Source organism: Montipora foliosa, chromosome 5 (genome assembly GCF_036669935.1).
Source record: "Montipora foliosa isolate CH-2021 chromosome 5, ASM3666993v2, whole genome shotgun sequence".
Classification (NCBI taxonomy): Eukaryota; Metazoa; Cnidaria; class Anthozoa; order Scleractinia; family Acroporidae; genus Montipora; species Montipora foliosa.
This window is the reverse complement of record NC_090873.1, coordinates 14885181-14902735: the sequence shown is the minus strand read 5'-3', so window position 1 is coordinate 14902735 and position 17555 is coordinate 14885181. Positions and strand designations below refer to the sequence as shown.

Below are 17555 nucleotides of genomic sequence, written 5' to 3'. Positions count from 1 at the left end.
GCATTTCTTGAGTTGTTCCCTCGAGGCTTGACTTATGACATTCGCACCCGCTCCAGAATCGATGATCATCTCCACTGGGACACCTCCAATCTTGACTACTACCTTTCCTCCATGATCCCTACCAGCAATTGCAAACACATATTCGTCATCATCATCATCACCACAGGCATCCTCCTGCATATACTGTACATCCGATTTTCCAGGAGTAGCTAGGAATTTTAATTTGCATACATTTGCAAAATGTCCAACCTGTGAGCATTTTGTGCACGTTTTTCCTCTTGCTGGGCACTGGAGATCTCTGGCAAAATGACCCCTTCTTCCACATCGATAACACTCACTACTTGACTGTGTGTTGAACTTTCTATTGCTCCTCCCAGGCAAGCTCTCACGGACTCGATTGACTGGCTCAGTGGAGAAATTCATACTTTGTGTTTGCCTCTGGACTGCTTCGTAATTACGTGCAATTTCTTGTAGATTCTGAAGAGTGAGGGCCTGACCTTTCTCCAGAAGTTTACGGCGCAGCTCGTTAGATCTACACTTCGAAACTATTTGATCTCGAATCTGGGCCTCCATTTGATCTCCGTAATCACACTGCTGGGCTTTCCGCCTCAATCACACTGCATATTGGTCAACTGTTTCATTTTCTTCCTGTACCATTTCTCTGAACAAATGCCGCTCATAGGGAATGTTAATTTGAGTTACGAAATGTGCTGTTAAGGCATCTTCAGCCTTCTGGTAATCCTTTGCACCACCAGTGTTTGGCAAAACATCAAAAATATCTTGAACATCCGATCCTGCACAATGAAGAAGAAGCGCCCATCTTTGCACTTTGTTGTCATCCTTGTCTGGAACGATAATCAGACCTTTTCCATCTGCATATAACTGAAAACTTCGAAGCCATCTTTTCCATTCTGTACCCACACTACTCGGATCACTGTTGACATCAAACACTCGAATTCCTCCAATTTCCAAATCTTTGAAATTCATCTTCGCTAAAAAGTATTCCTTACACCTTGAGAACCATCCTCGTCGCCAGTTGTAGAATCCCCGAAGAAGATACGACTCGATGGACACGGATTAAACCACAACAAAACACATTTAATAATCCAACGTGGCCTGCTCGCTTTTACGTGCCCCTACATCATGTAGGACAGCATGAAATATACATCCTGAGGTCCTGAGTTCGATTCCTGGATCTCGCATCCTTGTTTCGACTTCTTTCCCTTCCGTGTAGCTAAGTAGCTTTAAATACCCGTAAAACGGAGCACTGATGGAGAGGGGGGAGTAAAATGAGCGCACCGTCGACCTCAGGTTTGTCAGTTGAATTACTGTTACGAGTTATCGACGTTAAATATGGTTGCTTTACTTTACTTTACTTTTAAAGTCTATAAATAGTATACCGAGCTTGGTCACCTGCTTGCTTGCTTGCTTGGTATACCTGCCTGTGGGTCACACACTCAACATCGCTGGCGTGATTTTGTGTCTAGTGTAAGCGCCGTTTGACGACTGCCAATCATTTGCCCAAAATACATTTTACATATTTTGAAAGACCTACCCCTCCTTAATTAAAACCCGTAATCTCATGAAATTCAGTGATATGGCACATGGTCAAAATAACAGTTCTTCCCACCGACCAACGAAGTTAACATTGGAGAACACTTCGGTTTTGTTTACGGCAAAATAATTAGATTAATCCAATATTCTTGAAATTGTTGGTTTTGGACAAGGAAAAGTTATGCAACAAGTTGGTTGTATTACAATTTTTCTGCGTTCGATAGTTATGACATGCGAATCAAATGGAAATGGTCAATTTTCAACCCAGTTGGGACTTGCTGGAGTCTGGAGGTTAAATCAAAAATGTTCTTTTTCTCGGAAAGACAAACCTATTTGGAGGAAAAAAACACAGGCTACTTGTATTCTTGCTAGGGGCTAGCTATATGCAAAAGGGGAGCGAAATTGAGTTTTCAAGCCTTGCCGAAGAAATTTGATTTTGTTTGATTCATGTGGGAATTTGCTCTCAATCCAAGTTGCCTTCAAAGTCTTGCTTCAACCATCTTTAGTCCACCCTGTTCATAGTATCACGCTTAATTTTCTCACCTTTGCCATCCCACAGAAAATTGTAACAGAGATTATTAACTTCGTTAACTACTCTTTGATCTGTTGGCAAAGGTGAGAGAATATAACAAGTTGCGAGATTATTAAACTTTTTAATACAGGTATTTTACCAAGTAAAGTAAGTCGACGCAATTCCCAACAGCCCAAAGTTGCCTCAAGTTTTGTTAGTTTTTCATCGTTATTACCGGGTCAGTTGACAACCATACAGCCAAAGTCTTTACCTTGTCCCTCATCCATTTGAGCTCGATTTCAGGGCAAGGTTTCTCCTCGCTATTGGCATTACCACCAATCCAAAAGGCTTCTGTTTTTTTATGGTTTAAACTGAGGCCAGATATTTCGCTGAAAAATTCTAATGTCTTTAGAGAGTAAGTGAAAGACTTTTGTGATCCATCTAAAATGAAAGTGGTGTCGTCAGCGGACTGGCAAATTTTATTTTGCGACTGTTCACTGTTATTCCTTTGATCTCGTTATTTTTTCTTACTAGAGACCTTAAGCAGAGACAACGAGAAAAGGACGACGAGTACGAACCAGAAGTAACTTTGATCCATAAGATGATACTGCGCATGTCATGTCTTGTCTTTGCTGACTTCATCCGTTGTCCACCCAACGTCGAGAACGTGAAAACAGCTGTGTTGCCGTCCTCTGTTCTACGCAAGTATTTGTCAGACTATTTCTTCGCCTTTTAGAGGTTTAATTGAGCAAAAGCTAAGCAATCATGGGTTTGAATTTAGTATGCGTAATGATACAGATAAGGTTGTTTGTAATATATAGGGATGAATCCCAGAAACAAAAAGCCACGTCATTATAGCAAGCTCGAATTTCAAGAGATTGAAAAAATAGTCCTGTAGATCGCAGACTTGCAACGTAGGAATATAAGCTAACCTGCATGCAATGCAGGGCAGAGTAAGGCCAGAGTAAGCCTGATTAGCACTAATTTAGATTTAACTGTCAAGGTGTATGCAATTAAATATGATATGCAATTAAAGCAGGATTAGTCTTAATCCCTGCTCAAAAGTTTAAAAGGAATTTTAAGACATTCACATCAGTTTTTCTTCACTAGAAACAACTCTATGAAATGGACAGAAGACCATGACTTAACCCTCTGTGGGGAACTTCTTCTCCAGGAGCCTTTCAAGCATCCAAAAAACAGCAAAGAAAGGCGTGAAGTGTTGGGGGCAGATAGCCCTTAATCTTAACAGCCTTGCAGGTCCCAAGTCCCCTATACTCCACAGAGAAACCTGCGCTCTGGTTCAAAATGTCTGCTTGAAACTCCTAATTACAACTTGGAGTCTTATGGTAAACAAGCCTTCTCCGTAGCTGCCCCACGCTTGTGGAACTCTCTTCCAATGGAATTAAAAACATCCACGTCGATTGATATTTTCAAGAAGAAGCTCAAGACGTACCTTTTCAAACATAGTTACTTTTGACATTGAACATTATTTTTTCTACATGTATATATTTTTACTTTTTAGTTTTAATTTTATCTATATTTTTATTCTAAGCGCACTGATCATTGTTATGGATAGATGCGCTATATTATTATTATTATTATTATTATTATTATTATATTCAAAGTGTCCAAGAGATCAGTGAGAGACAGACTAACCCTTTTGCAGACTAAGTACAAGGAGAAGACAAGAGAAGAAGAAAGAGCATCAGGCAAAGACTGTGAGGAGACCCAGCTAAACGCAGCAGTTGAAGAAATTCTTGACAAAGAAAAGGCAGCTGACATGGAAAGGAATGAGCAAGCTGGCACTCTCACCAAAAAATACCAGAGTGAGAAGGCAAGTGCCGAAGAGGTTAGAAGCCAAGCTATGGAATGTTTGGGCAAAACCCAAAAAAGAAATGCAGATTCCGAAGAAGAAGGAAAACCCAATAAAAGAAGGAAGAGAAGAAGTTCTGATGCTGTTGAATACCTCAAGGAGAAGTTTGAGTTAGAAAGTAAACTGAAGAAGGATGAAATGGAGTTCAAGAAAAATGAACAGCAGATGTTGATGGATCAGCAGAGTCAAATGCACAAGCAGCAATTAGAAATGATGAAGATGGTACAACAACAGAATCAGTCATTAATGGCTTTATTGGAAAAAGCTACATTCACAAAGTGATTATTACAAGTCTCCTCAAGATTTTGGAAACTTATTTTAAAACAGGTTGCACTTAAGGGGAGTATTAATCTTAGAAACCCCTTCTTTTGGAAACGCAAGCTTTGTTAAGCATTAATTTACTTAAACTTTGTTGAACTTTGTTGAAAGTTGAGTTAACAAATATTTTACACTGTTTTTTAACATGATTTTGTGATGTAGGAAACATGTTTCTTTATTTCAGTACAAAAATCATGCTTGTCTACTTCTGCATGGGAGGTATTTTATTCCTCACATTTACAGCCTGAAAGCCTGGTTCACACTTGCAACTTAGTGAGATAATGACATGAAGAGCAGATTGTTTGTTTGCCTTTCATGCTGTTGTGTTGGCATTTTTTTGTAGATAGTGTGAATCTGGCATGAGTGTAACAGTGTACAAAAAGCATGTTGGTAAAATTAAAGCTCATTTTGAATTCTTATTTGCTGTGATTTTACACATTGTACATAATGCCCAGGCCCCATGTTACAAAGTTACTAAAACAAAAGTTATCAAAAAAGGTTATTAAGAAAAGTAGTCTTCTAAGGAAGGAGGTTCCAGCTGAAAAAAACTTGATGTCTGATTTCCATAGAGACATGTGAGGGCATTTCTAAGTAGGGCACTGACAACATACATTTTACCCACACTACTGAGACCAACTTTTAAGTTTTTTTTAAAGTCTAAAAACTTGAAGTAGTTAGTGACATCATTGAATAGCCACTCGACTGATTCTCTGACACTGCTCATCGACTGGTTGAAATCCATCATTTGAGGGGTCAATGCTCTATTCCTGAAAGGGGCTTGAAGGTGTACCCTTAAAGGGTACGCTGGATCACCATAAATGCAGTATGGATTCCCCAAAGGAGAGTTAGCAAAAGCTTGAGGGTGATTAAGGAGTCTTGAGTCTGCCAGCATGCCTGCATCATGCCTCCTTCCTTCCGAAAAATAGAAAAATATTCAAAATTGTTTTCCTGAATGACATAGAAATATATGACAAAACAAAGAATTATTATAAACATTTCTTACCTATGGGACCATATAGATGACCTATCAGACCATTGGGGAGGGCAAGACACTGAAACTTCAAAGCATGTACTCTCTTGTGGCCGTTATAGACTGCTCTCTGATGCTCTGCAGGTCTGCAAATTGGACGAACTGTCCCGTCAACAAATCCAAAACAATTGTCCAAGGCAGAACCCTGGGCAGCAATAGTGTCACTATACAGTTGCAGCAAGGGCTGAGAGAGAACTTGGTGATTCCACTGAGTGATTCTGTGGCCGTGTGTATCGTATATGTAGTTGAGCACTTGGTTGCTAACCATGCTTAACACTGGAACCGCCCGACCAAATCGTGGAATGATATCGCTGAATCTGCAAGGGTAAGACAATCTTCTCAGAAGAATACAACGCGCTTCCATTCCACTTGACATGGTTCTTTGGTAACACGTAAAGCTGCTTCGGCAAGAGGTGGAAGGTCGTGCTTCCTGAATCTAAATTCTGCCAAACACTCAGCATCGTTTATATTGTCCACAGAAAACCTTCCAAAGTTCTTGTAGCAAAAATCAGGATTTTTCGGCGAGTATTCCTCATACAACAACAACAGTTCTTCATCATCTAAAATGCCTTCAGAGTGACTAAAGAGAAAAAGTTCTTGAAGCTCGTGAAAAGAAACCATCTCGACGAAAAAATGATTTACTGTACTGTTTGTTTTGTTTACGTTCACGTATTCGTCGAGGAAAGCTTAAGTTTAGATTTTCCCGGCGTTTTCGTACCGTGAACGGACGGTTCCGCCCCAGGCTTCACGCCATACTATTCGTCGTCGTCTTCTTCTTCGTCGTCAATGCTTAAGGTCCCTACTGCTTCTGCTAGAACCTCCACACAAAGAATAAACAAATAAGGCGAGAGAGGGCAGCCTTGTCTAACCCCTCTTTCGAGTTTGAAAAAAACACTAGACCAGCCATTATTCAAAACACAACTTGCTGTGCTATTATAAAAGATTTTAATCCAGTTGATAATGGTCGGGCTAAAGTTAAATTGTCGAAAAGGTTTTCGTATGAAAGACCACTCAACTGTGTCAAAAGCCTTTTCGAAATCAAGGAATAGCAATAGTCCAGGAATGTTTTTAAAGATTGTGTAGTTAATAGTGGCATCGATTCGTCTAATATTTTCTCCAATAAATCTGCCTTTACGAAAACCAGTCTGGTCGTTATCAATAACTTTAGGAAGAACACGTTTCGGACGATTGGCGATAGCCTTGGCTGCTATTTTAAATCACAATTTAACAAAGATATTGGACACCAAATTTTAAGAAAGTAAAGTTCAGTGTCTTTTTTGGAGATAAGTTTGATAATGCCTCATGGAGATAAGCATAGTGAAAGGAGTTGAGCAGGTAGTCACAAATGTCGTTCCAAAAGATTCTTTAAAATTCGGGTGGTAAACCATCAGAGCCCGGTGTTTTATTGCATTCCATTTCGTTAAGTGCCTTTAAACATTCCTCTTTCGTCAAGGGGCCCTGACAAACATCCTTCTCGTCTTGGTTTAGTTTCTTATGTATTGATTCCTCAAAGATATATGATCATATTTACCATCACAGGTGCCAATTTTGGATCGGTAGAGTTCTCTGTAAAAAGGTTCACACTGATATAATATTTCCTTGTCTGTTGCTACAAAACTCTCATCCGTTTGCTTTAGTTGAGAGATGGTTCCTTGCTTATGGTGCCTTTTTTCTAAACTTAAAACTTATTTGGTGTTCTTTTCACCTTCATTGAACCACCTGCATCTGGCCCTCAAAATTCAACCTTTCATCCGGTACTCAACTATTTCTTATCTCTAAATTATGGAAAGTATCAGCAATGTCAATCTTGTTGTTTTCATTCTGAGTGTCGATAAGATTTTGCAAGGTATTAATTTCCTTCTCGAGTTCTTCTTCGCATCGTACGGTTTTGGCTCTTTTAGTAGTAGCATACTGGATGACTCAGTTCCTAATTGAGCCAGGGCCTCTGTGAACAGGTTCTCAGGAATATAACCTTTTCGATGACTCGGTTCCTAATCGAGCCCGGACTTCTGTGACCAGGCTCTTAGAAATGTACCTTTTTCAATGACCTGTTTCCTAATTGAGACAGGGCCTCTGTGACCAGGTTCTTAGGAATTTAACCTTATCAATGACTCGGTTCCTAATTGAGCCAGGGCCACTGTGACCAGGCTCTTCGTGAGTCAGGACCTTTGTGACGACTCGGTTCCTAATTGAGCTAGGGCCTCCGTCACTATGTTTTTAAGAAGTGAGTGTAATGCTGAATGACTAACTCTTCATAGAAATCATTGAATGACTTCACAGCAAACAAGTTAATAATTGATAGGAGTGTTCCAAAAACAGTCCAAAATGAATTGCTGAAATCCCTGCATACGTTCAGTGGTCAAAGTTTAATACATCATAGCAACAAATACATAAGACATAAAAATTTTCCTTTAGAAATGGTTTCGCATGAACACAGTAAAGGCTATTTTTTCAAAACTTTTCAAAACCTACTGGGCTAGATATTACTCATATCTTTTGAGGGAAGTATGCTATTTATTAGGTCTTGATGGCCCTATGAGTATGTTGCGAAAAATAGCATTGCGTGAGAAGCGTTACTTCCTAGAAGCTTCGCGAGAGTTCGTAGTTTGTTTATTGTTAGGTTCGTGCGTAAGCATTTCGAAATTGGTGTATTCTGTAATCTTTCTATAATTAGATTAATTACTATTTTAGAAAGTTCTAGAAGCTTATTGTGAGAGTATATAAGTAGACGAGTCCAAGCGGAGTGTTTTTAACTAGTTTTTTACAAGTGAAGAGAGTGGCCGTTAGCCGTGTTTAGTCAAGTGTGACAGAAGCAGTGTTTATTCAAGTTGGCAGAGGCCGTGTAAGTTTGTCAAGGACGTGTTGTTAAGAGTTTTACTTTGTGGAAATTACGTTCACTTTGCAATAAATCTTCTTGTTGTTGTTCCGACAACCCTGCGTTCAGTTTAGTTTGCAAACTACCTTTCCTCAAAACATTCGAACTCGTAACATTGGGGGCCTGTCCGGGAGAGGAATTCATTTGTTTGCCGACTACAGAAACCAGGAAAGGACAATTCAAGAAGGAGTTACTCCTAAAGTAAGGAGAACTGCACAAAGAGAGTATATTGTGTTTTTGCTGTGAAATACTGCTATGGAAATGGAAAGCTTTAGCAGATGGGAAAAGAATTCAGATTGGAAGGAGCAAAGCTGCTCCAGTTTGTAGAGAAGCAACAAAAGTTAGAGGAAGAAAAACAACAAAAACGTAGACAATTGGAAGAGGAAAGAGAAGAAAAGCGCAGGCGGTTTGAAGAAGAAAAGGAAGAGAGACGTCGATTACTTGAAGAAGATAAAAAAAGAGAAGACGAAGAGAGAGAAACTAGGCTACAAGAACGCGAACTAAGAAAATTGGAGATGGAAGCCGAGCTGTTGAAACAGAAAGAGGCTATTGAAGCAGCAAAAAGAGAACATGAGATTGAACGTTTGGCTGTGGAGAATGCCGACGGGCGTCCTGAGGTGAGAGAGGATAGGGCCAAGACACCCAAGCTTCCCTCATTTGTCGATGGCAAGGACGACTTGGATGCTTATTTACAAAGATTTGAAAGATTTGCAGCGACAGCTAAATGGGAGAAGACAGGATGGGCTTCGAAACTTAGTGCTCTTTTGTCTGGACGTGCACTAGAAGTTTATTCGCGGTTATCTGAGGAAGCAGCCCAAGATTATGACAGAGTAAAGCTAGCATTGATGAAGAGATATGGCCTTAAGGAGGATGGATATCGCCGTAAATTTAGAGCATCAAAGCCGGAAGTTGATGAGAGCCCAGAACAGTTTATAGTGCGACTGGAGAGATACTTGTTGCAGTGGTTAGAACTGTCGCATACTGAACGTTCTTTTGAAGGCCTGAAAGATCTTATTGTAGAAGAACAGTTTATTGACTCTTGTCCAAAAGAGTTAGCTATTCACCTTCGTGAAAGAGCCCTGGAAACGCGAAAATCGCCGATCAATACTTGCAAGCTCATGGAAAGCACTTGTTTAGCTCTGCGACCAAGAAGCCGTTAGTACAGTCCAAGGCGGAAGAAACAAAGAACGCCCAGAGTGACACAACAGCTCTCCAGTGTTACAAGTGTAATGCCCGCGGACACAAAGCAATTAACTGCCCAGCTCTAGCAATAAAGTGTTTTCTATGTGGCAACCAAGGTCATGAAGCGAGGAACTGTCGATCAGGTGGACGGAAGTCAGGAGGCCAAGGTAAAGATGGTAACCCTGTGCAATGTGGTCAAGTTAGTGCTGGCTGTTTGGTCAAGTCACCAGATCTTAACGCTACCCCCGAGGAAGTCAAATCGTGTATCCAAAATGATCAGCTTCTGTTAGCCTGTGGCAAGAAAGTTTCGTTGCTAAGTAATGCCTGTGTTGAACCCTTAAGTGGAGTAAGAAGTAAGATGCCAGTTGTAAAAGGCAGAGTTGGAGAGAAGACTGTCGACGTTTTAAGAGATACCCAGAAAAATTGGGTAGGGCTGTGCGGCTCGCTTCCCAAAACCTTTACCCTATTTGTGACCAAAATCTGCGATTTTCCCTACCCTATTTATGACCTGACCCTTAAATCAATGCCCTGGTGCAGACCTGCCTTATAATTATTTCCCTAGTTCAGACCAATATTAAAGGCAATGTTTATTTGCTTTTATCAGGTAGGTTACATGATAAAGAAGTAGCTTCTAAATAAAAAACGAATTCAAGACTAGAGTGCAAAAATGGATACCCTATTTATGACCAAAATGGCGGAAAATTGGCCAAAATCGATAGCCTATTTGTGACCAAAACGGCTGAAAAACCCTACCCTTTGGGGCTGCTCATACCTATATAGCCCATATAAGGGAGTACCCCCCCTTCCCGGGAGTAGACGGTAGAGATATTACATAAACCCGCTGAGTATCGTTCCTATCAGCCAAACGATAGCTAAACACTTCATCATGTAATTACAGTGAAATCTGCCCAAAATAAATAAAGCAACCACAACTTCACTGAAGTTGCCACGTGTATAGGCACTCAAGGGGCAAAGACCAGGTTATAACAAGTACTTATTTATTTGACAACTTACATATTAACGATATAAAATCTGATAATTAATTCAAAGTCCTTTCCATTTTTCAATACACCTGACAATACATGGCAATGTCAATTAATTTTGGACTGAACTTCCCTCTCTTACCTGCCGGGGCACCCTTATATGGACAGAAATTCTTATAATGCCCTATCTGCCCACAAGCATAGCACCTAGCAAAAGCCCTTTTTGCCACGCCCCCTACCCTTGCCCTGGAAGGGACGGGTGTTGAAGCCTTCATTGCCTTCTCAACTTTAGCCATTGAGTCGAGAACCGTTTCATCATCTTTGTCACCCAACAATGCTCGAGATACAGCTTGAACTGATAATTGGAAACAAAGGTTTTCTCCTGCATCGCTCGAAGAACTGCACTGTACAAACCAGACTTCTGGTGGCTTGTTTCCTTGGCAACAACCTTTAGGCTAATCAAATAATCTAAAGCCGTCTCCTTGCTAAAAGAAGGAGCTCTGATGAACATTTGAAGTTGCTCCAAGGCTGAGTCCACTGTGGGCTTCTGGGAATTCGCTAAAACCGCCAATCTGCGTTTCACCTCAGTCAAACTATTTTCCTCCTGCATAACACAAGGAAACGCAGACCATTAGGAACGTCAGCATCAGTGTTATCATAACTTCTCATATTAGGATCAAAAGATATTTTTTTCACATAAATTAATTGTTTAGCCCAGCAGGCCTCAACTACAACTAGATATTCTTCAAAAATTGTACCCCCTTCACTCATCATCCTTTAACATTAATATATACGACCAAACAGGCAATTTAAGAAATTTATGTCTTCAGCCAAAACAGCATGTATGTTTACTCCCCAGGCATTTGCATTTCATCGCATTCAGACACAACACATTTTGCAACATACAATATATAACATTTCATTACAATCAGTCAAGAACAACATTAAACAACAGAAAAAATGCATCTTCAGCCACACAGGAAAGACAATCGCCTCCTCCGCAGGAATCTCCGTTTTTTATTCGCGATGGTTATCCCGTGACAAGGGAGAGCGGGGGCACAGGAAGCCCACAAGTGTTGAACATTCATAGCCCCACAGGCAGTTCTACATTCACAGCCTCTAAGACATTAAATACCTACACATTTAGCCTGACAGGCAGCTCCACAGGCATGATACAACAGAATACCTCCTCAGCCCCACAGGCATCATGCAAGCAGTATACCCAGCCCCACAGGCATTATGGAAACATGTATACTCAGCCCCACAGGCATGATGCAAAGGGTATATTCAGCCCCAGAGGCAAAACAGCACCTCACGCCTCACAGGTATTAGACATAAGACAAATATTATCTGCACCCTACCAAAAGTAGACAATAGGTTATTGTTACGGCAACTGGAGATGCCACGAAATAAAAATTATGATAAAAAATATGTTAAAATTACATTACTTTGACTAATATCATTAAAAATTAAATAACTGTTAATATTCACAAGAAAAAATAAGTTAGTCTATAGTACTGTTTATATATTACAAAATTAGAAACGAACAAGTATTACGAAATACACACGTACTACGGCACTGAAATAGGAAATGTAGCCTAAAGCGCCGCCGAAATTGAAATAGAAAGCACTAAACACTAAACGAATATAGAACTACGACAATTTATAGGAAAAAACTATAAATGTTACCAAACGTGAGAAGAAACTGTCAGAAACCAAACGTATGCCGCTTGAACCGAATAAACCGCAAACATATGAACGCTAGAAGAAATAGAATTAACTTACGTGGACTGCAGAAAACGACGAAACAGCCGACACAACCCGAGCCGAAAAAATACAAAACCAACCCATGCTATCGGAAACTAAGTACCAAAGAATAGAGTCTTAAAAGTAGTACAAAAGCCGAAACAGAACTAACCATCCAAAGATTGGACCATGTGTACAGCAGCGATGCGAAGGAAAAATGCACAGTAAGACCTTCGCGGCCAAGCCACAGTAGCAGAGTAAAAAACGTATAAACTCGGATAAAAACCACACCAGCTAAACCCTAAAGAGGTTAACGAAAACTGTAAGAAATGAAACTACTGAAATTAAATGTGAAACTACAGCTACGCAGGAAACAGTTTCAAAACATAAGTTATTTACCTCTGCACCTTCATTCTGAGCTGGTGGAACTGGCGGTGGATTCTCAGCCACCTGTGGAGCAGGAGGAGCGTCTGGTAGCGGATTAAGGGCTTGTTGTACTTGGTCAGGGGCTGGCTGAATTGGTACCTGCTCCATGTCTAGAAGCTGGGAGCCAAAAGTCCGGCGGCCTCAAGTAGAGAGACCAGTAAGCATGTGTTCCTCCTTATATACTCATTAACATAATCCTTATATCAATGTTGTTTCGTCAATACAATGAATTATTAACTTGATTTCCTGATGTAATTAAGCCACGTGAATAAGTCAGTTTTTCAGTTGAGACATTTCAGATTCGAAGATATGTGCATGTTTTGCTAATCTGTCTCGCTGACCCGTTTTCTGTTATATTCTGACCTATTTTATCTGTTGCTGACCTGTACACCATGAGACAATCCCTCTAGACATCGTCAAAGAAGCAAGTATTCAATGCTGTAATTCTAGTTAATAGTTTTACTCGCGTGTTTGTCTACCGATGAATCCTGTTCGGTTTCTCAAATGTATTTCGTTCTTTTCTTTAGATCGAATAATCTTGTTGGAATAAATTATACGATTTGCGTAATCTAGTTGGAGTGCCTGTTTGGTTTTATTGGACCATTTCATTCGATTTCTTGGTTGACAGTTTGGCAAGGATCTAAACACTGCGGGAGAAGCAAACACATGGCAGAAGACGCAATTTAAAGCGCAAAGCTGGACAGGAGGACTGCGAAGGCAACCCTCACAAGATGTAGGAAAGCGTTGTCCAAACGGATTGAACTTGAACGACCTGGTATAGAGGTAAAGGACGCATTAAATAGCCTCCAAAATGCATTCCATTACCTCGTGGTGAGACACGAGAGCTATTCAAAATTAATAGAAGACGATGAGGAGTTCGAAGTTCAGGAACATTGGATGGAAGAATGTCAGGAACTTTTCATGGACACCGAAATTCAAGCAAAGATTTATCTGGATGACTTAGTTACTAAGGGAGAGGAATCACTGAAAACCAGCCTCGCAGGGAAACACATAAGTAGCACAGAACCAGAAGCCAATGTTAGCGGAATTTCAAGCATGCAATCATCAGAGAACAAAGGTACAGTTGATGACAGTTTCACTAATTCAGCTGAAATTATTGAAGTTGTTGACAATGCAAACATTGAAAACACTGCAAATAATTCTGTTGAACAAACTGGTCACCATAATAGTCAAAGCACAGGTTTTGTTGATATTTCACAAGCGCCTCAAAGTCATCCTAACAATAGTAGTGTAACCGAGACCGGAAGCTCTGGCGACAACGATAACAGCGCTGCGTGTGGCTTTAAACTGGAAAAACCGAAGCTACCTGTTTTCGCTGGGAATGTCCGAGATTATGCTATCTTTCGCTCAGATTTCAAGCACGCAATAGAAGCGAAATACTCAAAAAGAGATTCAATCACGCTCCTGTGCACGTGCCTGTGAGACAAGCCACTCGAGCTCATTAAGGGAATCGGAAGCAACTACGACGCTTCCTGGGAATACCTTGACTCCATCTATGGCGACCCAAGATTTGTGTCAGACACTGTGGCTCAGGACATTATTCAATTCAAAGCCCTGCAGGATGGGGAGGACGTGCGATTTTGTGACCTTTGTACATCTGGTGAAAAGATGTTAAAATACGTTAAAGGAAGTTGGTCCCCCTAGTGACATGAACAATAGCCACATGCTTTCGATAATTGAACAGAAGATGTGCGCTGATGATAGAAAAGTTTGGGCGAGAGATTTGGAAAAAGAAAAAAAAACCCGCTACCCTTGAAGCGTTGATGAATCGGATGAATGTTGAAATGAAATTGCGAATGCCTGCCACAGCCCCAATCAGAGTGGGCTCATCCGGTAAACACCCTGTGTATCACTTTAAGTCTGATAGCGACAAACCTGTTTGGCACAAATGTTGGCTGTGCAAAACTTCATCACACTGACCTCATCAATGCCCGAAATTCATATCCCTCACTGTTGACAACCGGATCGCAACTGCAAAGGCAAATCACCTGTGTTTCAGCTGCTTGAAAAGGGCCGGCAGAGGACACACTATGGATAACTGCAAGCGCAAACAACAGTGCACAAAGCTGGAGAATGGAACGCGGTGTCCACAACATCACCACCAACTCCTACACAAAAAGCAATCCCGTGAGGATTAGCTTCGCCACTACAGCCAGCCCCAGTGAAGCAATTCTTCCCGTTTTATCTGCCAACATCGGCAACGCTAACAGTCTCTTTAAATGCGGAAACATGCTTCTTGACTCGGGGGCCCAAGTAAGTCTCATCCGACAGGAAACCGCTGAAACTCTTGGTTTGAAGGGAAAAGATATGTCCATAACCATTACTAAAGTTGGCGGCGAGGACGAAACAATGAAAACAAAGGAGTACAATGTTCAGCTAACTTGTATTGACAACAACAAGTGTTTTACCGTTAAAGCAATCGGCATTCACAGCATCAGTGACGACATTCCAGCAGTGAAAACCTCGCACTTGCCGGAGGTTCTTAGCCTACCAAACACCAGATTTCGCCGTGGCAAAGGGCACGTTGACCTGTTAATCGGCATTGATCAGGCACATATGCATGCTGGTGAGACAAGACAAGTGGACCACCTGCTAGCTCGCAAGTCTCCACTTGGATGGATGGTTTTTGGAGGAAAGCCAGAGCAGATCAGTGACGTAACCAGCATATTGCATGTCAAGTACGCCTCGCCAATAGACTCAACAGACTTTAGGAGAACCGAAACTATGGGCGTGGCCGTGAAACCGTCTGCAATGCTGACAAACTGACCCAAACAGAAAGAGAAGAAGCTAAGCTCATAGAGGAGTCGTGTTTCAAAGTTGAAAACCAATGGATGATCCCTTACCCTTGGAAGGAAGACCCTAACCTACTACCAGACAACAGAGGCTTGGCAATAAAACGCCTGGAGTCAACAGAACGACGCCTGAAACAGATGGAGGAAATGGAAAACATGCAATTTGCGCAAAAGCTGTCAAAGGGAGAACAAGTCAAGTATAATGGTCCTGTTCATTACATCCCACATCATGCTGAACTAAGGCCAGACAAGAAGAGCACACCTGTTCGAATTGTTTTCAATTCATCCTCTAAACGATTACTGGAAAAAAGGTCCTGACCTTTTAAACGCTATATTTGGAGTTGTCTTGAGATTTCACGAGAAGGAAGTTGCAATACTGGGAGACATCTCCAAGATGTATCATCGGATCTTCATTCCCGAAAGAGATCAACACGTACACCACTATCTCTGGAGGAATATGGAACCAGACAGAGAACCTGACACTTATGTCAAAACAGTTTTGACATTTAGGGATAGGCCCACACCCGCCATGGCGCAAATAGCTCTAAGAAAAACAGCCCAAGAGAACAAGGCAAGCTACCCAGAAGCAGCCGAAGTGCTCATGAACAACACGTACATGAATGACATCTGTGAGTCTGTAGATACAAAAAAGGAACCTCGGGAATTAACAAATGACATAGACACTGTTTTGAAGACGGGAGGATTTAAAGTTAAAGATTGGATTTCTAACAAAGAGAAAGTGAACGGTGATGTAGAGAAAGAAACTAACATGTTCAAAGGAGATGAGGAGAACTTGCCCTAAACCCTGGGAACCCTGTGGAATTTTGAAACAGACAAGTTTTACTTTAGAGTGGCAGGAGACCTAGTGAAGCCAAACCATGTGCAAAAGATGACCAAAAGAATGATCCTGAGTCAAGTCGCTCGCATTTACAATCTGACTGGATTTGCAGCAGCATTCATCGTCAGAACAAAGATAGGAATGCAAAGACTGTGGCAGCTGGGGCTGGACTGGGATGACAAGATACCACTAGCAGTTCAGGAAACCTGGATTTCACTCTTCCAGGAAATTAAGGAACTAGACAATGTGTTCTTCGAAAGATGTTTAACAATAGTCAATGCTGTGGAACCGCCAATGTTATGCGTTTTCGCTGATGCATCACAAGATGCGCTTGGAGCATGTGCCTATGCACGCCAGAGAAAGGATGACAACACCTACGCAGTCAAGTTCATCACAGCAAAGTCTTGAGTATCCCCGCTGAAGCAGCTGACAATTCCGAGCTTGGAGCTACAAGCAGCCGTTCTCGCAAGTCGCCTAGCCAAATCCATTCAGGAGGAATCTAGGATACAGTTTAAAGATGTTAAGTTCTTTACCGATAGTACTATCACCTTCGCCTGGATTCAAAGTCCGTCACGCAGCTTTAAGCCGTTCGTCTCCTTGAGAGTGGGAGAAATCAAAGTAACACAGATCCAAACCAGTGGAAGCATATCCCCAGTCAAGATAATGTAGCTGAGGACCTGTAGCGAGGTATCTGTGTTAATGGTTTACAAGGCAGATGGAAGCATGGCCCAGAGTTCTTGTACCAACCAGAAAGTCAATGGCCGATTACGACATCCCCGCCAGCTCCGAATGTAGACATGGAACGCCGTCAGATGCAGATACTGACCGCAGTCACAGCAAATAAAGCTAGCAATGGTATTGATCCACGCAAGTTCTCAAGCTGGAGAAAACTGATCCGTGTGACGGCACAAATACGCAGGGTAGCAGAAAAGATACGATTGAGAAAATACAACCAGCATGGAAAGGAAGGACTGCTGACCCCTGAGGAGCTTCAGCAAGCAGAAATTTACTGGACAAACCAAGCACCGGCAACCCTTTACAGCAGACTGGATAAGGGCAAATTCAAATCGCTCAGCCCGTTCAGAGACCAAAACGGAATCATCAGAGTTGGAGGAAGAGTGGATGAAGGTGTCGTGTCATACGAAACGAGGCACCCTGCCCTTCTTCCAAGTGACCACTGGATTTCCTTACTGGTAACAAGACACGCTCATCAGTACGGACACTCCGGTGTAGCAGCCACCACAGGCAAGACAAGGAGGAAAATTTGGATCTTAAGAGCTAACGAGCTATGCAAGTCCGTGAAATTTAAGTGTGGGTTCTGCCGTGAAATGGCGCACAAGGCTGAGACGCAACTAATGGCAGACCTTCCTGTTCTCCGTTTAGCACCACACGCACCGCCATTTTAG

At 41.6% G+C, this 17555-nt stretch overlaps 2 protein-coding genes and 1 pseudogene across 2 annotated transcripts; all 3 read left to right on the top strand.

Moving 5' to 3' along the window:
- Positions 1-1780: 1780 nt before the first annotated feature.
- Positions 1781-9321, top strand: LOC138002221 (caldesmon-like; annotated as a pseudogene).
- A 6879-nt stretch (positions 9322-16200) lies between these two features.
- Positions 16201-16557, top strand: LOC138002220 (uncharacterized). Its single transcript, XM_068848297.1, has one exon. The coding sequence runs from the start codon at positions 16201-16203 to the stop codon at positions 16555-16557; it is 357 nt and encodes a 118-aa protein (XP_068704398.1).
- Positions 16558-16946: 389 nt separating this feature from the next.
- LOC138002219 (uncharacterized) lies at positions 16947-17555 on the top strand. The gene has a single exon (XM_068848296.1). It carries the CDS (start codon positions 16947-16949, stop codon positions 17553-17555), a length of 609 nt encoding a protein of 202 aa, XP_068704397.1.

Bases quoted from the DNA above. Each gene is read 5' to 3' on its own strand.
- LOC138002220 (XM_068848297.1), top strand. From the start codon at position 16,201: ATGACCAAAAGAATGATCCTGAGTCAAGTCGCTCGCATTTACAATCTG.
- LOC138002219 (XM_068848296.1), top strand. From the start codon at position 16,947: ATGGAACGCCGTCAGATGCAGATACTGACCGCAGTCACAGCAAATAAA.